The 24148-nt window shown below is 41.2% G+C and overlaps 1 protein-coding gene across 4 annotated transcripts in view; it reads left to right on the top strand.

Moving 5' to 3' along the window:
• Window positions 1-24148, top strand: part of hth (Meis homeobox homothorax) — a 162435-nt gene that overhangs the window by 54645 nt on the left and 83642 nt on the right. For all 4 annotated transcript variants that reach the window (XM_090180557.1, XM_090180556.1, XM_090180560.1 and 1 more), the window contains one exon: window positions 15061-15202. In XM_090180557.1, the coding sequence (XP_090036683.1) occupies window positions 15061-15202 (142 nt within the window). The remainder of the gene's footprint in view (window positions 1-15060; window positions 15203-24148) is intronic.

Here is a 24148-nt window from a genome sequence, read left to right as displayed (position 1 = left end):
CCTACTTGGCCCGGGTCCTTGCTTACAGCCAAGATAAACGCGGGGCTTTCGCGGCATCGGGAAATATAAGGGCCCTCGTCATGATCGGGAGATTTAATAGGAAACGCGTATATACGCTTTCGGGTTTCGTTCGGGGGAGGTTTGGATGGGATCTCTCTGGCTTCTCCTTCCGCTTTGATAAGTGTTCCCACGAGAATGGCGACTGCAGATAGGCTATTTCTGCCCTGACTCCTCCAAGACGCGCCGGCTTTTGGCCTTTTACCCGTATACCGCAACCGCCCGGAATGGGATGCGCGGCCAACGGGGAAGAAAATCATCAACTCCCACGCCCGAATCGTAAATCAGAATATATCCAATATTTTTCCAGCACTCATTTTGCCCCGACCTGTTTAGATTGAAGCGTGGAACGGAGTACGGATTTCGAATATTTTTTGCCCAGACAAAACGGTAAGGACCCCGTAGCTATGGCTGAATTTTCGCTTTATTTTTGGTCGGGAGACCTATAAATTTGCTTTAGTCCCTCTCGGTTGTTGGAGACGCTACTTTCGTAATAACTTCCTGACACGAGCATTTTCTAAATTAGAAATTGCCTCGCTAACCCTTTCTCTCACCTCGTGACGTTGATGGTCTGGGTACCATCTAGTTCTCCTTACTCGGCGAGGCGTTGGTTGGCTCGAGAGTGGCGGACGAGGTATAGACCCGTAAAGGTTAGAGTGCGAGCTCGTGATCCCAGTGGAAATCAGTAGCCGTTCTCTTCTTGGTTTTCCTCTTAGCCTAATGGCGTACGCGATAATACGCCTCCGCCGCGACTTGTCGTGTTCCGTTTGGGCCCTTCTCTTCCTCGACAGACAGACACGGCCTTACCAGAACTTCTTCTTTCCCGCGCTCTCTTCGGGGTCCCTCGTCGACCGCGGGGACGTGGCGCGCGGGAGGAGAAGTGGCTAATGGTTTTACGACATTCCAATTAGAGGCCCGGCTCGCCCTCTCGCGTCCCTGGAGTCTCTGGGCTCTCCGTTGCCCCGCCGAATAAGAAGGAAAATTCTTTTTATTGTTCGAATACCGATGCCTCGTTTTATATAAACCTTGGAGCTCTCTCGATCATATTCCCCGTTCCTGCTCCCGCTACGGCTCTATCCGCGAAGCAATTGTCTCGCCAGAACCATCGCCTTTGTCTCCCTGTTGCGACGGTCGATAAATGTAGACGTTGATCCGAGCTCAAAGCGAAGGATGAGGTTAAATCTGCATCTTCTTCTTCCGCCTTCGATTTAGTTTCTTATTTGCAATATAATAATAAATAATAATTATAATAATCAGCTAGGCTAACACCGAAGGCCTAAGTCATCGAGCGACTTTTAAAGCCATTAATTCAGGTGTCCGGGTTACAATGCGTAGGAGGGTGGCGGCAAGCCCTTCATGCCACGCCAGCCAACAGCTCCTACTATTAAAGTTAACCTCAACCAGTTTTTATGGAAGGGGAAACCGAAGAGCTTGAGGGAAAACCCCTTCAACCAGTGGGGAATCCATCAGCTTGTTTCAGTGAAACTTCGAACGGTTTCAGCGTGGATAGTTGATTTTAGAGGATCGGTAAAAACCATGGTTTCAGCCCCCGTAAACCAATCACACTAAGGGAGTCGGCCAAGGTTATTTGAAAAAAACCAGTATCGCTAAGAGTGGACGATACTGTTCTAAAAAACAAAAAAGATAAACACGAAATTCATTTTTACGTCAAAAGGTATTTTTTCACGTTTTATAGATTAAATATGATATACTAAATATCAGTTGATAGTTTTTATTGAATTAAAAAACCAAAATTACGTAACAATATCAACCGCATTAGATTGCAATTTTGAAATTTTAAGATCACGTGGTACAAACGACCTTGCAAGACTCCCTCGGAGTCTCTCGAGCTGATTGATACGCGGGGAGAAATAAAATGCACTGTGGAAGGGTATCGAAAACCTGTCCTCTTAATTTACTGTCCAAAGTGTCCATGGTTTCAGTTGCTAAGCGCCACAATGAGTCCTTGGCACGAGCTCTACTCTCGTATTAGCGTTCGCGACCAGTTCTCTCGAAGAGGATGGACGTTTTTTGAAGGCTGCGTCGTGTATGATTATTTGTTTCTGAAGGGTCCTAGGCTGAAAGTCAAGATATTTGGCTCCTTGCCGGCTTCCCTCGCGGAGGACTCTTTTGTTTTTTTGTTTCCTTTCGAGAGATATTTTCCCGAGAGGAAGCCAAGACAGAGAACTATTGTTAGTTCTCTCTCTCGCGGGGCGCCAAGTTGAAGGAGATGAACTGGGACGTGGAAATTAGCACCCTATTTTCTTTGGATCCTCGGATGTTGTCGCCCGCGTCTTATTCCTAACAATATACTCGTCCCACCCCCGCGAACAATAATCACTTCTTCAATCGGCCTTTTTTTTCTTCCTGTTTCACGTTTATAGTCGCGGTGCGCGTGCTATATTCCGTTACAAATTCAATAACGATAGACCATTCTCAGTAGTACAGTCTTATTATCAGAAGTATATAATATATATTTTACGAGAGGAAATATCCTTCTTCTTTAGAGCTCGGCGTTTGGATTAAAATTAATCATAACCTACAATTATCTGAAAATATAAATTATTTTTTCATGTAAAATCTTTGTTTGTCCATGGATAATATCCATAAATAAACAGTTAACCAAAATATTTACGATTAATCGAAATTTTGTCAGTTAATTTATCTGTTTCGCAGAGCTCTAATCTTCTTATATACTGGTAATGTGATTCTCGGGTTTCCGAAAAAAATTGTGCACCATATTGTGACTTTCCAAAACTATTACCCTGGGAAAATGTTGTTCATAAATAAGTACACATCCTTAGCAGTGTAATTTTGTACGGTTTACATAAACGGTACAAAATTACACGGCTTAAATAAATGATATAAATCGTAAACCGTGAAGTGCATGATTTCGTTGTTTGGCGGAAAAATCACTCCCAATGGAAAAGTAAACAATTTTGGGCTAGATTAACACTTTTATCGTAAAATATAAATGATGTATTTTTTGTATTATACACCAAACCAAAAGAAAATGAACCGAAGTTATCAGACTGCTATACTTCCCATGTTGGAGGCGTTTTCCCTATGAAGTTACATTTTTACCTCGAATTTGAAAGTTTGCGCGCTCCTTGACTTAAAAAAGAAGTTTTTGTTTTTATGTAACTATTTTTCATACATAGAAATAGCTATACCCAAAATTCCCAAGTGCAATTTATCACGTCAAAAGACTGGAATGGAAATAAGCTTATATTTGACTAAATTTTCTCATCATTTTCATAAGGAAAAATGCCCTCCGATTCTGAGCGCTATTTTGATAACTTCGGTTCATTTACTTCTGACCAAACTTAGGGAAATGAAAAATATTATGACGCAAGGCCTAGGTGTTATAATTTTTATAAATTGCCGAAGCGATATTTGTTTAGGGTTTTTCTTCGGTCGAAGTGATAACACAATATTGGATTTTCGCCGATAAGAGAAAGCGAGGCCCTAATCTTATTTATCCTAGTTTCGTTCTCTCGTAAAAGCCTCGACACCCCGCCAACCGTTATTTATAGATCACAAAGCTTTTTTTATACGAAACATTTGCCGTAATAATGAAAACACTTTGAAGCATTTAGCGAAATATTATTTCGTTTACTCCTTATAGAACTTATAACCTACTTGTTGAAAGCCCTTGCGTTATATTGCTCCCTGCCTCGAAACACCTGTAGTTCCGTATTTGTGATTGCCAGATATGGACCGATGCTAATTAGTTTCGTAATCGTTAGCGGTCTAATTTCGTTCGACGTTATCCAAATTGTCGAGAGCCAGCTAAACATTGGCATAGGCATCATTAAATTCGTTTATGTAGACTTTGTTTTGCCCCAAAATGTGGGCCCGGGCCGCCCATCCGCGAAATTCTTTTTGGGCTAAGGTAATAGCATTTCTTTAAAAATATAACACCATTATAAATCAGTGAAAACCGTTCTTGAGTTGGGTGGCGGAGTGGTTAGCACTTTCGCCTCGCAGCAAGAGGAGCCGGGCTCGATCCCAGCTTGTGGCACTGGGTGAAAACTCGAAACAACTCCTTCCGCGTTGAGTTTGCAAGTTCTCTCCCCACTGACTTAAGGGGTTTTTTCCCGAGCTCTTCGGTTTCCCCTTCCATAAAAACTTGTTGAGGTTAACGGTAATAGTTATAGTGTAGGGAGCTGTTGGCTCGCGTGGCTTGCCACCACCTTTCTACGCATTGTAACCCGGCCACCTGAATTAATGGCTTTAAAAGGTCGCTCGCTGACTTAGGCCTAATGTGGTGCCTTGGGTATTAGCCTAGCTGACTATTTTTTGTTTTATAAACAATGATTTGTTTAAAAATTTCACCGTTAATGAATAAGGTTTCGAAATCTGGACAACTTTCGCCCCTGCTTACTTAAAATAGGGAAAGCATTATAGCAGGACGACAGTAGGAACATGGGATACATTTTCCAATTGAATCGCAAACACTGCTATAATGGCGGCCATATTAATAGTAGCTCCCACGTTTCTCTATAGTGGAAGAATAGAGTACCTTTTATGGCATGGCCTCCGTGTTATCGAAGCTTATCGGAAACCCGCCTACTCTCGTAGCGTAGCCGAAACGGCCAATTTTATTTTGTAGCAGAGTTGACTTAATTTTTTCCCCTAAACTATTGGATCCTGGTTATTTTCTTAAAAATATCCGCTCTTTGGGGAGTCTTCCGCGACTCCGTGCCCGAGTTTGGGGAGTAAATCAAAAAGAGATTTATTTTTATAAGACATTCCGTAAAACGTGACCACTTCAGGAAAGAGGATCTAGCAGATTTCTTTAAAAACCTCGTTGCGCGGGGAAAGAGTTCGCTTTTACTGTTTTTAAGAAGTTGTTAAACTATATCCCGTACGTTTGTTCTTACGAGCCACATAAAGGTTCGCAAAAATGATGGCCGCTCTTTCTAGTCGTGGGAGGAAGATAAAGTAGATGAAAATTCCACTCGGTCGCGCGGACTGAAAGGCGGGGAGAGTGCGTGGGTTGAAGTCTTCCCTCGCAACCGACCTCTCGACTATCATAGTCCTTTCGCTATAGGGAAATAATGGCCAGTCTCTCTAGCCAAAACTCTCGGGCATAAAATGAAACTGTGCAAGAAAAAAGAGGGAGCGAGTATAGTGATTTTAGCATCCCTATACCGAAACTGTTATCTTCCCTACGTGCTCAGTCGCGCCAACGGGCTTATAAATGCTACTAAAGTTTCTTACATAATCTTGCTCTTCCGTTTACCACCCCAGTATCTGTTAGCCGAACTTGAATTTGTATAATACGAAAGTAGAAGTATCGACGGGTTACGATATAATTAATTTCTTTATTTTATAGGATAAAAGTTAATTAGAATATAAAGATAAATTTAATCCATCCGTACTTCGGATTAATAATAAGTATTTATTACGATTAAGTATTTACCATATAAAAAAAATTATTTATTTTATATAATAAAAGTTAAGTAGAATATATAGATAAATGTAATCCATCCGTACGTCGGATTAATAATAAGGATTTATTACGATTAAGTATTTACTATATAAAATTTTTATTTATTTTATAGAATAAGAGTTAAGTAAAATATATAGATAATATTAATCCCAAGTATAGATGGATTAAATTTAAGTATTTATTACGGTTAAGTATTTATTTTATAGAATTAAAGTTAAATAAAAGGTATATATTACAGGGTTGCCACGGTACCAGGTAAAGTCAGAGAATTAAAAGTCTAAAAATCAGGGAAAAGTTGGGGAATTTAAAATATTAGTTTAAAAATCAGGGAAAAGTTGGGGAATTTAAAATATTAGTTTAAAAATCAGGGAAAAGTTGGGGAATTTAAAATATTAGTTTAAAAATCAGGGAAAAGTTGGGGAATTTAAAATATTAGTTTAAAAATCAGGGAAAAGTTGGGGAATTTAAAAAATTAGTCTAAAAATCAGGGAAATGTCGGGGAATTTGAAAAATTAGTTTTAAAAATCAGGGAAATGTCAGACAATTTTAAAAATTAGTTTTAAAAATCCGGGAAAAGTCAGGAAATTTTAAAAATTAGTCTAAAAATCAGGGAAAAGTCAGGGAATTTGAAACATTAGTCGAAAAATCAGGTAAATTTCGGTTGCAAATAGGAAACGTTTACTGAAATATAGGTTAAAAAATAACAAATATTGGCCCAAAATAAGTCAGGGAAAATCTCCGGAGATGGTCAGGGAAAACATGGACAAGTCAGGAAATTTGATTGTGGAAAAACTGTGGCAACCCTGATCCGAAATATGGATGGATTAAATTTAAGTATTTATACCTAGAAGTTTAGGAAATATCAGATTTAATCCCGTCAAGTCTAGTCCAAAGGTGAGGATGCCGGAAAAGTCTGTACCGTTCGGAGAATATACCATCCGAGTCGTGGTACGGGAAAGCCGTAATAATAATCCGAAGGCTGTAAAAGATAATCCGTAGTGTAGGGTGTCTCGTCACCTGCAGAGTCGCGCTGCGGAAGTCGTTATCGCGACACTTTTTAGTTTCGATCTCAACGAGGCCCTATCAAATTTTTGCCAAACCCGTGATAAAACCTCTATATGCTCGTAAACTTTAATTATTTTTCTCAGAGTTTATGACTTATTATTTTATTGAAAGCCTCTGACGTGTTGTTTTTTCATCTTCAACTTCCCATGACCTTCTATTCCAGCCGCCGACGAACCAAATTTTCCAAAACATTTTTTAAAATGGAGGGGTTCCATTTTTATTGCTGGGTAATTTTCTGCCCGTTTAATTTAAACGGCATTTTTCAATGGACGGTTATAAAAATGGCCTTATGTAAGAACGCCGCTAAATGAGAGAGAGAAAATGTATATTTTTTAAGGGCTCTCATCGAATGTTAAATCACGCGTGTCTCTTTTATAAGCCTCGGTCTCGCCTTTAAACGAGGGAGAATATTTTATATAAAATTGGTCTTGTTTCTCGCGCGTCCCCCTTTTCCTATCATGCGATATTCCAATCCCACATTTTTCTTCATGGCCTAACACTCCCGAAGAGCCCGTTTCCGCCCCTATCGCCCCCCCTGGTTCCTTTCGTTTTTGATACGTAATTTTTGGCGACACTGCAGAAGTTTAATTTGTATACAATAATATTCGGCTTCGGCTCCGTACAGATCGTGCGCTATTTTTTGAAGCGAAGGCAATTACATGGTCGGCTATTACGTGTAGGAATAGAGCCAGCAGCGGCGGATAATTTTTAAAAAATGGACTTTTAATAAGGTAATTATGGCAGCTTGGATTCGCCAGTATATCTGGAAGGCATGCATTATTCAAAGGTATTCTTCCATATACGCGGTTGCATGTACTCTTATAGGCAGCCCAAACTAGACAAGTTTCCTTCGCCTCTGTAATTCTCACTCCGCCGCTTAAAGCTCGCGGCTTCATTTGAAAGTGTAATTTTCGGCTAAACAGCCGGGCCAGCGTCACAATAGAATATTTTCCGAATTCTTTCGGTCCCTGCTCGCTCGCCAAATCACAATCTACCGACGTTTATTTCGTGTCGTTTATGATATAAATGCCAAGAAGCCCTCGTTACATTTCAGCCTTGGGTCTGATTATACAAAAAATATTTTTATTTAAAGTGAGTCAACGAATTTCACATATATGCTGCTACGTTTATCAGAAGCTTGGGGTGTTTGGCGCTAGTTACTTTAAAAACCAGTGTTAGCCGACTACTTTTCTATCTAGTTTCTACTTCCTTTAAACCAGGAGTATGTAATAAGTATTCATCTTTCTATGCTCAGTATGCTGCTGATATAATTCGCGTGAAACCTGTACTGTAGCAGACTCACGCACGTTTTAAAAGTCAAAAAATCGATTTATTTGATATTAATAAGATTTTTATTTATTTGTTTAACTTTTAAGTTGGTTAAGTGTTAGGGCAATGGTAATGTAAATTAATTTGCATTAACTTTATTTTATATTATTTAAAAACTAAATTTAAATTAGTTTGCTCGGAATTGACATTGCTAGAGAACATAATTTAAATCATAATTTTTTTAATATCACTTGATTTAAATCGCGATTTAAATAAATGATGTAAATAAAATTTAGACGGAATAAATGTTAATTATCAACCATGATGTGTTGTTTACATTAATTAATTTTTAAATTAATTAAAATTAATATTCTTCGTAACGTAACCCAAAAGTGATTTTACGCGAAAAATTTCATCTGATTCCGCTTTAAGAGTCAAAAGTTCAGCGATCTAAAACCTCGTCTAACGTACAATGCCACAAATGAGATCAAATGCTAATTTTCGCGTGCTTATATTCTTAAATGAGACGGGTTTTTGAAATATTTCAACGGTTTATGCTACGCCCAAGTCGGTTTGGAAATTGGGAGAGAAATCGTCATTTCTAAACCGTTCAAACCAGTTAACTCCCTGTTACACGCGTACACGAACATCCGTCCGTAGTTTCAAATTGAAATACATTTCCTTGATATTTCTTCAGTACACCCAGAAACAAAACCAATTAAAATGTTTTCGAAACTTAAAGCTGTTTAAAATAATTTCGTTAAATAATAAAAACTAAAATATAAATAAAATAAAATTTAAGTAATAAGACAATCCCACCCTAGGTTGACAAAATATACGAGTCATTCAACCAAGCGCCAGCTTTAGCAGACGACTTGGACCTAAGGTGGTATCTTGGCTATTAGTCTAGCTGATTATTAATAATATAAATAAGCCTTTCTATAAGTGATTACGCTTGCCGAACTTGTTTTAATATATCGCTTTCGTCACGAGGTACGTAGGAGTTCAGTTCAGTTTGAAGGTTAGATTTTTATAAAAAGGGTGACTCGTTGAATTTTAATTCGTGTCTTGTTCAACTTGTTAAAATGTTCCACGCGCTCTTTAATATTTTAGCGTCAAAGGCTCGCGCATTGTTTTTTTTTCAGGAAGCACGCGCGAAATCGCTCGAGCCCATTTACGCTAAAATATCAAGACGCGCGTGAAACTTTTTAACAAGTTGAATAAGACATAAATCGCTACCTTAGAGCTAGAGTCAATCAAGTCTGAAAACCCCTATTTGAGAAAAACCAGTTTTAAGTACGAAATCTAGCATAATAACAATGATAATCTAATAATTAAAATTGTTAAAAATAGAGTGAAAATATATATTGAAAATTTTGTACTGAGTCTCCTTCATTTAAGGATTCTCATTTTGAATTGATTTCAATAGTCACGTATCTCGACTTACTTGACTTTTGCTCTCAGGTAGCGAAATAGTTTATGCTAGCGTCTATTGGCTATCATAATGAAACGTCACTTCTACGTCCGATACATCTAAACAAGAAGACCAGTGTGTCAGAATTTATAGCCCGGTGTACCTAGTAACGGAGACGATACCACCGGAGGCCTATCATCAGAATGCCCTACGCCAGCGTCCCCCTAGCCCGGACAGGTGACAAATCCAACATGGGTAGCAGAACCCTACTACTGATGGTCTCACCTTTGACGCAAGCCACTCAACCCAGCAGAAGGTGCAGCAACGGGTGGACCAATGTTACTTTATAGGAAGGCCTGTTATTATTGTTATTATTATTAGTTCCGCAATGAATGTAGGGATGGCGCCACGGTGAAGGTGGCCACGCCCTTGTCGCCATGGCAGGGTGGGATGGGCTTAGTATTTCCCAAACCTTTAATTTGAGCTTTACCATAAAGATAAACGTATTTGAGAAAGGTCTTTAAAAGTTCTCGGTGCGATTTCTTTTTATGTACACAGCGACGACTGTTGGCGGGAGATAGCGCCGCTGCGTAAAGAGAGGAAATATTGCTGATGGACATTCCGCTCGTAGTGGTAGAGTGAGAATGGGAGAGTATTATCCTTTTATAAGTTTCGCGAGCACCACGTTCCCGCACTATAGTTTAAGCCGGGCTGAACCCAATATGACGCCAAAGCCGGAGAATATACCCGTCAAAAGGCAGCGTGCTCGCGACTCGACTGACTCTTAAAAAGTATAGAATTTATCTCTCCCCATCCTCCCGCGCTCTTAAATAAAGCGCGCTTTTCCTAAATTGAATTTCGGTCCTTTTCGGGCGCTCCGCGTTGGCTTTCCTGTCAAACGTAGCTGCTGTGTTTGCGCTCGGATCGCTCCAAAAATCTAGAAATATGGTTTCCGGGCGGCTATACTCTCTCGTTGTTTTATCCTTTTGGCGATGGGCAAACGCCAGAAAGCTTTTGGGTAAATATCGACGAGAGCCAAATTAAATCAAAAGATGGGGACACAATAGCTTCTCTTTTCTCCCCTTTTATCTCCCCAAAACTTTTAGTCTTCCCTTCTTTCTTTTTTTTTTAGTTCGGCGCTTAACGCCATCTAGGCATGGCGAAGAACTGATAAATGGAGGTGGAAAGGAGATTTTAACGCTTAGCGTAGTCATTAGCCGAGGCCAGTCTACCATTATTTTTTCCAAGTTCCGCTACTGGTGATGTGACGAAAAAGCATCGAGTCGCAACTTGTTCGATAATCCGGTTTTATTTTAGGAGAAAAACCGGTTTGCTTACGTGATGCTTGAAAGGCACTTAATTAAATATTGTATTGAAACCTTTTTTGACACTTTTTTTAATGTTCATTTATGTTTTAGTCGTATACTAAATTTATAATAATCCGAGGATCAGTCCACCTAAAATCTCACGTTTGATCCAGAATTTTTAATAGAAGAATATTTTTCGTCTAGAAATGAATGTTGGCGCTTTTTTCTGAAAGAAGGGGTATTAAAATGCCAGAATGATGTTAAATTAGATTTTCTCACTCCCTAAACCGACCGTTGTGCCTATCAACGTAGATGGCAGTAGGTTAAATAGTTTCAAAGAAACTCTTTTTGCGCCAGTTAAACTTAGAAATCGATGGAGTTTCCCGTTGGGTGATATATTTTAAATATTTAGGAACCTTTTTGGTTAACAGGTTTTGAGTGAAGTCTCCAATAGACGCTTCAGTAAATCATCCTCCCAGGAAATCGCCAAGAAGTAATATTTCAGAGAGCCAGAACCTGCAAGTCACTGTTTATGTAGTGTTTGTTAAAATAATGGAAATTTTTCACCCTTATACGGCAGCCACAGAGCTTTTTTGACATATTAAGGCTGGGCAAAAACACGACGTTCTGTTTACAGGTGAAATTTCCATTATTTAAATGGAAATGATTTAAATGATTTATTTAAGCGCCTATTGCTTTTAATAGTATTTGCCTCATCCTTTGAATAAACGTGAGCGCAGTTTTAAGCGCCGGACTATATTCGGCCTCTGGGCAACTTGTTTTTCGGTGTATGCACGCCAGTTCCGGGAACAAGGGTTGGTTGGCCTCCGGTAATGTATTAGTTTTATAAATCAAATCAAGAGAAGGGCTCCGAATGGAAGCTCTATTTTCCGATAAAAGGAGAATGTATCGAATCGCTTTATCGCGTTCTTCTCCCCCCCCCCCCGTATTATATACCGTCTTCCCCCCTCTGTTCCTTTTAGGCTTAATAGATCCAAAGAGAGAAGCTATTCTCCTTGGCGCGGGGGGTAAGTTACAGCCTAAATGATAATGAAAATTGAATTTCTGGCCTATTACGAGTAAAGCTTTTTGAAAGTACATTTTTATAGGGAGGGTGCTTCCATCTGTACGCGTTTCGTTAGACAATAAATTTTTGGATATTCAATTTTCCTTAACCATTAAGGCTCGCTTACCATTATATTTTTAAAAATGGAAACTGTTATCTCCGATACTTTTGTGTAAGATAAAAGTACAAATTTAACCAAAAAAAAAGGGGGGAAGGTTTTTTTTTGGGTAAAGAATATTAAATAACACAAAGGAATAACAGTTTCTTTCATCGTGAGGTTGAATCGTGAAATTGCAAATAAGGAGTTAGGGGAGGGGGTGTTCGCGATCTCTCGATGGCAACTATGTTTAGGCGAGTTGGGAAATTTCGTCCCATAAATAATCTCGTGCGGAGACAGAGCGGAGAGAGTCGATCGTGCGGAACGTGAATGCAACTTGGCATCTCTTCTTTTGGCAATTGCCTGCTAGCCTCCTTTCTCCATCTTCTCTTTCGCCATTAAATCACGTGAATAAAAAGAGAGAGAACCGCCCATGGAGTCTTGATTTGCATTTTAAGTGGACCAGCCGAGTGTCTGCGGGTCTTTTTCGGGGGTTCTTCTAACCGAATAGGGAGGGGCAGGGGATTTTCCTCCCCAACCTTTTATAAAAAGTCTACATTAGAGTCCGCGTGGTGTTTCCCTAAAAAGGAATATCTCTTTAGAAGGCCTCCGCGTATAAAATGCGCGTAAAAATGCCCCTCAATCGATTTTCCATTATTCAATCCCATATTCCGAAGCTCATGGCTGTTACCCGCCGCTTTAAATTCGCTTTTATTTTCTCTCACGGCACAGCGGTTGTTTCGTATAATATGGATAAAATAAGAATGGTCATGTTTTTGAAAATTTTACACGGGTAATGATCTATATACTTGGCTATTTTGAATGTAGCGTTTTTGGACCTTCGTGGGTTGTTTCGAGTATTGTTTGTTGATTTTTTAAGATTTTATCTATGATAATCTTATATGATATTTGATCTAAAATTGTATGCTAGGCAAACACGTGGGTGTTTCGTTTGTTCGATAGAGTTATAGGGTAGCTCGTGAAACCTTAATTAACATAAAGTCCCCTAGCGGCCAAAGCGAGAAGTTCCCTAGATGGTAGGCACTCGTAAAATCTCTGTACACCTGATTATTGATTTTCGAAAATCACTAGAATCTCGGTGATTTTCACTGATTTCTCACAATTTATCGGTGTTCCAGTGATTTTCTTAAGCGATTATCCGTGATTACCTAAGATTTGTACACCTGTTAACTAAAGTGACTACCCACACGGAAATTCTGGGAGCTGTTGGATTTTTGTTTGAATTTGAACTAATCACATTTAGTAAACGAAAATGTAGCAAATAAGCGAACTTTTACCATTGGGCACTATAGCTGCTCGATGGATGGCATCTGAAAAGTTTAATTTACGCTGAAAAGAGGAAATAAATAAGGTGTAAATGCTACACCTCTGCTAATGTTTTGCATAGATTCCTCAGCAAAAGTAATGCTGATACCATTTTAGCTTTTTTCACCTAGAATGTGAATATTTCATAACACAAAGTTAGCAGATGATATTGTAGTTCCACTTCGGCTACATTGTAAACGAAATGGGCAATTTCGCACATTTCGTTTTGCATAAAATCTCTTTCAATTTAACTTCTTATGAAGAGCAAACTCGAAACGAATCCTACGATTACATAAATTTTATTATAAAGTATTTCTTATTACGTGGACGGTGTAAATTTGGTAATAGATGGTTTTGGGGCTCTACCTAGGTGTAGACTATTTTCGCCACGGGGATCTCCTGTGTAAGAATGTAAATTTTTTATACTATGAAAATACTATAAATGGAGTGTACTAATGCTTCAACTATAGTCTCAATAGAGAAAATAGACCCTGTAAGTTTAGAACAATTTCTTGGAATTTAAAAATGGCCATAAAACGTCAGGGAGTTCAATTTTATCTTGTCTTTTTTAAGGTAATTTTACTCTAGTTATCTGACAAATTCTATGTTTATTATTTAGTTCCTATTTTTTAACGTTGCAATAATACTTTTGTACTGAAATGTAGGTCGATTTCAATTTATAAACTTCTGATAAAAGTAAAATATAAAACTAAAAATTGTCTAATTTCGGTTTACTCTGTCTTTCACTGGAACTAGGCTGAGTCAGCCGACTTCCAGTGACAGACAGAGTAAACCGAAGATTTATGTAGTATACCTTTAAAATGGTCAGGGAAAACGGGAATTTGAATCTGAAATTATTGTGGCAACCCTGAAGCCAATTACCGGTAGATCCAGAATCTAGGATTATCTGCTCTGACCTAAAAAGACCGCCTGAATTTGGGAAAACATGGCATATTTTAGAAAGCTAAATTATTATTGAAACGAAGCGAGCTTTAGCGAGTGAGGCTTCCATATAAAGGATTCAAATTAGTTCGTTAGTTAGTCACCATCTTAGGCATTGTAAACGTTAACTGATTTAAGTTTGGTTCATAGCTAGACATACGTAAGAACCTTGTCCTGGCGAAGACCGAATTTTAAAATTCCGTCTGTAGTCTCGGATATTTGAAGTCGAAGTTTATAATTCATTATTTTGTAATATGAACGGTTTAAATCTTCTGGTAGCCAGCTTACTTCCCTTTTGTATTGGGTCGCTAGAGCAAACCTAGTAATTAAACATTTAGATTAAAACATTTTTGGTATTTTAATTCCAAACGACTATCAGAATTAAATTAAATGTTTGCCTTTCTATATTTACAATATTGTACGTTATATATGATGCTTCCACGCGGTGATTTCAATCCCTTAATCCGGACAACTTGAACCTTCCTTTTAGCAAAAACGGCAGAATGCAAATCGTTGATTTGGAAAAAAAGGAAGGAAATGTCGGACAAAGGTTGGAAGTAGCTTTTTAGGGGTCAGTTACCCAGTCACGTGAGCTTTCCTTCTAAAGCGCCCTTCGCGTAACGCAGTCAGACTTACGCCTATAATATCATCGCTTTTTCAATGTTTTTCACTTTAATATTCAATGGTCGTTGAATGAAACGAAATCGGATTAGAGGCGAAGCGAAAAGAAGAACGGAGGGGGGGTCTCCCGTTTATTTTTTAAGCGCCATTGTCCCTTGTCCCCGAAACCCAAAGTTTGTCAAAACTCAACCAGCGTAAACCGGGGACTCTGGTTTTGGGTACCGCGGGGACCTATAGCTCTCTCCGCCGTTGTAGCTGGTATTAGGATACGGGGAAGTGGTACAATTCGGGTCTTATTGAACCAGGACCCCTCCTCGTATTTTTAAGGTTCGCATTTCGCGTCGATAGACACTTTGAAATATTTTTTGTTCAATGTTTTGTCACGACAATGGATTCTCTTTTAGTAACGTTTTGCCGTCTTTTCTTTTCATTCTTCAGCGTCCGCCGTCGCAGTCTTTAAACGCTTATGGTCCCGGAGCCGTTGACGACGCCAGATCCCCGGCTGGTTCCACGGGGACACCGGGGCCCATGCCCCAGCAACCTAGTTCGCAACAAAGCACGGACAACAACAGCGAAGCGGGTGAGTTTTTCTCTATCATTCTCTCCACGTCCGCGCTCTACGACGCCATTTCTTTCGCCTCGCGTCAAGTGGACACGGACGCTTTTTTCCTTCTAAGCGCCATCTATCGAAACATTCGCGTATAATTAGGCCTAGCTGTAAAAAGGGACATTATTATCCCAGTTAAATCCTAAAAAAAGCGTAGCCTTTTATTAGGGCTACTTTTGATTGAGATGGCGATTACGGGCACGTAATTATATCTAGGCATGTCCCGTTGGGCGAATGCGATATCGTTACGTCGTATTACAATTTCGGGCCATTATCCGCGACTTTTCTGGGGGAAACTCGTTTTATTAGCGTATCCATCATTAGGATAGGCCACTAATTTCGCGTCCTTAGAAAGTAATTTGGCCTAATCACTAATTGCCAAATGAGCCTTCGTGATTAAAATCTCCATATATCGTACGGTCGAGTCCGCGGGTGAGGCTGCAACGACGCCTACTGTAAGCGGCTCCCAGTGGCCTATTCGTAATTGTCTTGGCCGCCTTTACATTGACGTCGAGGGAGGCTCCGTTCTCCACCCTTTCGTAAAACGTCGTTTCCTCCGTTTAGTGGAAATATACTCTTTCTTCACGCTCATTTGACACGGAGTCTGCTGCCGTTTCGCAAATATCGCGTTGTCGTTCCGCCGCAGCCAAACCACCTTGTCGCGTTCTCTCCCCACCCCGCGAGGAGGACTAATTGCGGAGGGGTTGTTTCGAATGTTTCTTATTAGGCCTAAGCCCGCGACGATTCTCGTAGTCTCGCGCCAGAGATGATTGCCGTAAACCGAGTGTTATTAAAGGGAAATGCGCGTTTTGCGGAGGCCGAAATGGTATCGGACAAGGATGGAGGCCGCCGCGGTAATGGTTGCGACGAAATATTCTCTCAAGTCGAATCGTTTCACCCGTTTAATTGTACCGGTGCTCAATGTCGGACTGTTTTAAAGACGCTACAAACTTAAATAGCCACCAAAAACGTTTTCGTACTTTAAATTACTTTAATAAGCCCTTGAGCGAGGAAATTTAGTATCCTTCCGCGAGTTGTTAAAGCTCCTATTTGCGAAAAACTGTTTGTTTACCATTGCGTTCCCTTAAGCGAAGCGTTGTTGTATGGAATTTATGTATTCGTGAATTTATTGTCGAAGTGGAATAAATTGCGACCGTAAATTTAAAACATTATCCTTTCTTTCGCAAAAAGAATTGCATTTTTTTTCTTCGACTGTTTTGTATTCTTCTAAAAGTTTTCTGAAAGAAAAGGCGATGGCTATCCTTCTTTTTGCCATTGACGGCACTGGGGTTACTGGGCTCTGGCGCGGATGGTTGCGAGGAAAACGACGCGGGTGTGTAGAGCCCGGATTAGAGCGAATGCTCGAAACTATTCGTCTTGTCATCTTTTTTATCCCGGGTTCCACTTTGGGAAACTATCGATTTCGAATTTAGAGGGTCTGGAGGGGGTGGCGTCGAGGGAGGGAAGGCGGAATTCGGGCAGAGACACGCGGGAGGATCGGGTGGTTGAATGAAGATCTATGAGACCGGCGTGAAATTGAAGCGCTCTCCGCCCGCCTTTATTTCCAACCGAAATCTATAGTCTTATATCAAGTCGCGGCGTCACGTCAGATGGTGATGAGGTTGGCGTCGAAAGGCGCAGTTTTCACTCTACCTCCGCCTTTAATCAACATTTCCACATTACGGTATCGACGGAAGCAACAGGGACGATGTTTTTCCAAAATTTTCCATTTTGTTGGCCATTTGCTTCGTATATCCCAATATCGCGTTATTTTCCCCCGAACGAATACGCGCTGGAGTCCGTGACGCGTAGCTGGTCGCGGACATCCTACGGAAGTTCAACGTGACGTCTTCATCAACCGTAATCTTAGATCGATGGAGAGCGGGTGCCGTGATAATAAGCGATTGTTCCCCCGCAAGATGGCGCTTTCTTTCGCTTTTCATAAAGTTGTTTGGCGATATCGATGAAGAATGATCGACTTTTAAAAGCCGCCGCCGAACACTTCAAAAGGCCGGGCGGTCCCATTAAAATAACTATCGTAGCGTGGCACTGTCTCGCTCGCCGCCGCCGCCGACTTCATTTCGTAACCACGGATGGAAATTTCATTTTTTCTTCTTCAAATATAAAGAAATTAGTGTTGGCTAACATTCGCCAATTACCAAGTAGATACCTATTATGTTTACCGGCTTTTTTGTGAGACAATCTTCTCTGCATGAACGATCTTCCTGTAACAAGTATTACAGATAAAAGGGGAAAACGCGGATCCGTCTTAGTTTGGTTCATTGCCCACTCAGTTTCGGGGCTGGGATTATGTCGTAACGTCGGCGAGGAGCAACTTGACATACTCGAATATAACTAGAAAGTCTGTGAAGTCTACGCTCGAACCCTTTACGTTTTGCGGTCCAGAGTTGTCTAGTAATCATCTTACTATATTTTGAAGCGCGTCTTGCCTATCACACCATTTTCTTTCATACACTTAAGGGTATCCGTGTCTAAGGCGATTTCGCAACGCCGAAGTTAGCTTCGTTCTTAATGGCGGCGCTTATAAGGCGGGTTAAGAAATAGGTCCCCGACTCGTAGCGGGGATCTTCCGTACCTTATATTTGTCGGCGAGTTCTGGTAAGAGCAACGGGCTCACGAGAAATCGCGCGTGAGCGGCTTTTTTCACAAGGAACGATCAATCATTGTCTGAAATTCCCAGATACGCTCGGCTTCTCTCGAGGCGCTGCGGGGGGTGCAGTGTGTCGCGCGCGCACCCCTAGCGGCGACCATTTATTATTAGCCCCAGTCGGTCAACGCGTTATTAGGACCCGTACCAGCTCCTCTGGTATTAAGGGAGCTCCTCCGAAAGCGAGTGTCGTGCCCGCATCTCATTAAAGCTGGTTCCAACATCGCCTTCCCTTGCGCGGAGCGTTTTAATTCTGACCTTGCGAGAGCTCTTCCACAGCCCATGAACGACGCCCATCCTTCCAGCTCTCTCGAATGTCCTCCAGACACTGGTCTTTTCGCTAGCTGGCTGCCAGCTTTCCGTATCCTCCTTGACTAACGTGGTCAACCAACTCCGGCTAGGATATGTAGGAAACTTTGATCGAAAATATGGAAGAGAAGATGGGAGGAATTATTAAAGGCGATGAGTTGGAGTCGATAAGGTTGTTTCAGTGAAACGACTTGGGAAATAGCTCGGGGTAACCATCAGGTTTTTCTGTTTACGTACGAGGGGCATTGGCGTTGTAGCGGATATGCGGTAGCCAAGATCTAATGTATCTTGATGACTTGAGATTAGAATACGGGTCGCAAACATAGTTGCTTCTTGAGAATGGATAAAACATTTTCACCACTAGCTGACCACGCAAACACGTTTGTTGGACAAAAGTGGCCTGTTTTTTCGAGATATTTCGACGGGCTAACCACTTTCTGAAATTCTGTACACCGATTACAGTGAATGCAGCCTGCTGGTAGTGCAAAGTCTAATTGATTACGTATTAACTTAAGTACAGCCAAAGCTACAGGCTTGTACACCGATTACGGTTAGAGGTCAGCCCCTCGAGAAATTTTAGCTATATAAATATTTAGGTCTAATAATTTTTGTGCGCATATTTTTGTTTGAGCCAAAATTAACGATAATATGAGTGAAATACCTTTATCGTTGCAAATTGAAGAATTTCGTAGTAGTATAGGTGCAGTGGCGGACTGGGTCTAATATTTTGGACTGCCAGAAGACAAAGGGCCCCAGCTTTAACAACTATAACGCTATCATGTTTGAGGGGCCCACTTCATGAACGGTCCGTGGGGCCCACCTGCCATCGGCCAGGTTCACACTATGGCCAGTCCGCCACTGTATAGGTGTTATTTTAAGAGAACCCGGCCACCTGAAATAAAAGGCTTCAAAAGTCGCTTGATGACTTAGGCCTAAGGTGGTGCCTTGGGTATTAGCCTAGCTGATTAACTTAAGAGTTCGCCAGTTAACGTAAGGAATTTCGACAACTTTTCTACGCTCCCCAACAAAGTTGGTCTAAAATGTGGACTCGGGTGAATATGCCTTATTACATTTGTTCGTGGAAACAACGTGACACTCTTCATTGAAGTATAAAGACGTCCATTTTGTTTTTACGAATAAAGTTACGGGTGATGTCACGGTGACGTCAAACGACAGTCTTACATTTCCCGACGAGCGAGAAACTCTCTTCGCGGAGGAATTCGCTGGCCGGAAAGATGGGTCATTCTGTCTTTTACGAGCAAAGCGGGGTTCTCCCGCGATGTAAAAAGGAAACGCAATAACCAGGAGGAGCTGTTTATGCCGTCGTCGGACCCGGCTCTCCTTCGCTTCGGCCCCTTCGAATAGAGGTCACGGAAATGCCGTCTGCGAGAAATAGCAGGATGTATTCGATTGACTAGTAGGAGCTCTCTTCGTCTTTGGCCCCTGCGCGCGAGATTTATGACGAGAAATAGCGGACGAACGTTTTCAAAGGTTCTTTCAGATATATTCGGAAGAGAGAGTGGCTCTCGCCGCTAAAGACGGGTCACGGACACCCCGGCGTAGCATTCAGCCTTCCTTTCTTTCCCCGCGTGTTTTTATACCGAAGACCCGACAGTAATATCGCGCGCAGTTTTTACTGGTTATCTTTATTGGCTAGTCTGAATAGGGCCATCTCCCTCCGCTGCCTATACCCAGAATGCCTTCTTCCTTCGGGGTCAGCCCGAATGGGGAATAGAATGACCCCGCCATAGACGCCGTGTATCAACGGGTAACCCAAAACCCTCCTTCGCGGATATTACGGACATTTGTCATTTCTTATAGTCCTAGAATCAGCTTGCCAATTTAGACGAGGCTATACGAGCTCGGTTCCCTGGTGAACCCTGAACTAGCGCCATTTTGCATTTACATTTTAATACGAAAGCGAATGAAATAAAGTTAACCATACTCGACAACGTGTGTCGGGAAATATGGTTTCAACATTAGCTCGTTCCCCGTCAATTGCGCTTTAGCCTGTGACCGATCTACGTGATTATTTTTATCATTTGAATCTGGCACGTCCGAAAAAATCGTCATGTTCTTACACGAGCTATAATTCGGCTGTAATTGGCAAATTATTCCAATTGGCTCTGTCTCTCTCCAGGGGCTATACAAATCGAGTACAAATTCAATTATTGACGCTGTACGGGCCCTCCGCGTGCGGACAATCCGAGCACGCTCCCTTTAATTATCTCTCGGAGTCCCAGTTGGGTTTTTACGAAGGAACCGTTATAACTTCGGGCGGATCGCGGCAGGCTCGAAATGGCCGCTTCCAGATGTATATGAGTAAATCTTTTTTCACGATGATAAATGTTTTTAAACGTTGGAATTACGGCAGTGCGCGTGCGTGTAACGTTTTTACGACTGTTTCGCCTCGCTCTAGCATTTTCTTTCATTTCGATATTAAGTTGTTCTCCTCCCTCTCTACGCTATTTGGAGAAATGGAAAACCCTGTTATTAAGGGGGAATCTCTCTCTCTCAAATGGGTTTTTCTCGAAGAGCCTTAGTTGCGACGAAAACCATCGGAGGGCGTTGCTGGCGCATTCGCTCTTAATGGTCTTGTTCGGATTTGCATTTACACGACTCTTCGCTTTTAATTGCCCCCCTTTCCCCAATGGTTTCTGGCACGCGATTTGTAATAGCTCCTTATGGACGGGACAGTCGTTCTTTCGTGATATCCAATGAAAAATGAGCTTTCTTAGCAATACGCGTTAATTTTAATATTGTTCTGAGTAGTGTTGTAAGTTGGGAAATTTTCTGTATTTTTCCGAAAAAAAAATAAAAAAGTTTTCATTCCATGATTAGTCTAATGCATAAATTGCAAATTTAAATAAAGTGGCATTTTCGCCTAATTTTTTCGAATCTGAAAGTAAAACTAAACCTCTAGACTAGTTTAAACTAAGTAACAATGTAACACTATTAATGTTTTGTAGTATGTTTACTGTTATTAGACATTTTATATCGATAAAAGTTAAAAACATTAAAAACCCTTAAAAAGTAATGTTTACATTTTTTATTTTTCTGATTTTCGGAAACTTTTCTGGAAATTTTTCCGCATTTCATTTTTCCGGAAAATTAACAACACTATTAACTTAAGTTATAATAATAATAATAAACGTTTAAAATAAAATACGCGTGAATGCATCAGGCTACAGTTATATAAAGGAAACACCCAATAATTGTAATATTAAATTGCCTATTATTTCGGAACGAATATCGTCCTTCCAATTAACAAAATGAGTCGGGTATGTCGCGTTCGGATGCACCCTTTAATAAAGAAGAAAATTGCGGTGGAGCCCTTTTCTTTTATTGAATGAAGCCATCATTTATAACGAAGATAATTATAGGTTGACCATCTTCGGGGCCAATGGATTATTCATTTTTGCTTTGGCCTATTCCAAAGTGTAGCGGAACTATTCCGCTGATAAAGTAATTTCCGCGGCCAAAAAAGCGCGCCAAGGAAATAGCTAGGCTGGTGTTTCGGTCTGTTATAACGACTCAATCGCCGTTGGAATGCGTAATATAGCAGCGCGGGGTTAGAGTTGTCTTCCATACCGCGTTGGAATAACAATGGCCGTGGCTCGGGTACGGTCCCTACCCCCTTTTTCAGCCGATAATTAAAACCCAAGCGAATAATATTTGTAGTTAGTGCCCCGGAGTGTAGGCTCTCTGTCTTTGCGTTTTAGCGAATTAATGGTTAGAAGCACTTAGGTTTTCCCTCTTTGTATATCAATAATTAACGCCTATCCCCGATGCGTAATGTAAGAGGGGATTGTTCCCGGGCCTTGGTCGCCTTTCATTTTATATCAAAGTTCTCTCTACGCCTAGTTTGTTTCCCTTCTCTCCAGTCACCACTAGCTACTACTTATATTATGGCTTCGCGTTTATCACCCTCCCCGGTTTATATTACGCGCGACTATATTTAGAGAGTCTCTCTTATTCCGTATAAAATTACTCGCGGCAAACACGTCATAAAATTCTCCGGAGAATTTAGCTTACTGTTTCGCTATGCCGATTCTCCGCCGTTTATCGAAAAAATAACTCTATAAATGGGAAACCCTGTTGATTCTTGATAATTATGAGACGGATGAAAGGGCCGTTCGCTTTTAAGGGGATGATGCTACGCGAGAAGTAGGGTTACTTTCGCGGGAAAATGTGGTATTTTTAGGGCGAAGTCACTCTTTGAAAATAAATTGTCTTTTCGGGGTTATCGGCCTTAATCTTAATTCATTAATTTAAAGGAAAATGGCTATATCTACGAGTCAGATTTTCTTCGGTTATTAATGGAAGTGAAATGGTTAGTGCTGTAGAGAGGGAAAATAAGAATCTTTTTTGCCCCTGCAAAAGAATGTGTCCGTATATTTAACGCTTTTGTAAGAGATCCCGCGGATCTGTCACGAAGCTGGTAAAAAATTGTTTCATTCTGTCATCGTTAGCGGGCGTTGATGAGCGATGAATACACCGACTCATTATTTCCCGCACCCCTCTTCACCCCAACTCTGGTTTCTTTCGAAAATTAATAAGCCACTCAGTCGACACTCGAGTCCACGATGGGCTCCGGGGTAAAGTCTACGTGTTTAGGCTTCAATAACAAATTTTTTATATTTGCGTTTGGTTTTTTTCCCCAGTCCAAAATAAAAGTGCAATGGCGTCGGAGGAAAGATTATCAATTACGCGAAACCGCCGGACTTCAATTAATAACCTTTTTTTCCCTTCAAGAGTAGGATATTGTCCCCTTTTTTGGGTCGGAGTTTTCGGGTAATGGAGGCTAGTCGAGACTTCGATCTATAGTTGTTGAGAGTAATAACAAAGTGTTCAGTCAAAGGCGGGAAGTCTCGTGATTAATTTGGCTATCCTTTAATGGTCGCGGAATCCGGAAGAAAACATACTCCGGAGCAGCTGTATCTCGCGTCATTAGGCCCGGGGGAGCTTGCGCGCTCTTCGAGAGCAAAAAATTCTCCATTGACAAATAGTCTAGGTCCATTTCTATGATGAATAGTCGCCGTAGAATATTTGTGAAAATGATTCGCGATTTACATATTTATAAGCGTACACGTATTTAAACGGGAATATATTTACGGATTATGAAGAAGTTAGTTTTTAACTCGAGCATTTTTTCCCAAGTTTTCAAATCGAAAAGCCAGTAAATCGAGTAGACGTGGAAGTCGTTTTTGTTCCGCATTGGTGCGCCTGCGCGGTGGAGGAAATGTTGTAGGTGAACTGCACGGCGGAGCCTTTCCAGGGGTTTGGAGGGGGAGGTTGTGAGGGATGGTACGATATACCTATCACACCGTGTTCCGTTTCTACGGCATTGCAGGGAAAACGACGCGCGGGGGAGGTTTTTGCGCTTTGAGAGACAGCGCTTCCAGCAAATGGCGTCGAGAGTTGCCGGGGCCGAGGCTCGGGCTCTACATCTTCCTCGCTCGCCCAATCAATAACGACAGCGCCCAAAGCCCCGCGAAACTGAACCACCTACCGACCATTGTCACGTTTTAAAAAGCCGCGTTTTCTCTCGACCAGAAAATTAGGTAACCCTTCAAACTAGCCAGACTTCACCGTTTCTCAACGTATCCCTTAGTTTCCAGCTAGATATCGGAATAAGTTTAAAGAAGATCTAGAGGGAACAGTGCGGGGGGGGGAGGCAACTGATTTGAATATAAATAAGCTGGTGGCGTTGCTAAAGTCAAAAAGCGACCAAGCGTAGCTCGCATGCAGTCCATTGTTCGTCTCCTTTCCTCGGCGTATAAGGGGTTGACACCTCCTCGCCGACTTTTGACGTCTCTCCCCGGAACATTCTCTTTCTTTCTCGTGCTCATTTTCAATTTGACTTATAATTTAGTCGGTCCTCACCGGACACTGTACTCGGAGGCCGAGAGGGGGGTTTTAGTCGGGGGCTTAATGACGTA

This window comes from Leiobunum rupestre, chromosome 7, assembly GCF_980474605.1.
Source record: "Leiobunum rupestre chromosome 7, qqLeiRupe1.1.hap1, whole genome shotgun sequence".
In the NCBI taxonomy this organism is placed as follows: domain Eukaryota; kingdom Metazoa; phylum Arthropoda; class Arachnida; order Opiliones; family Sclerosomatidae; genus Leiobunum; species Leiobunum rupestre.
Note: the sequence above shows the minus strand (reverse complement) of the source record. Positions and strands in the feature narration are given on the sequence as shown.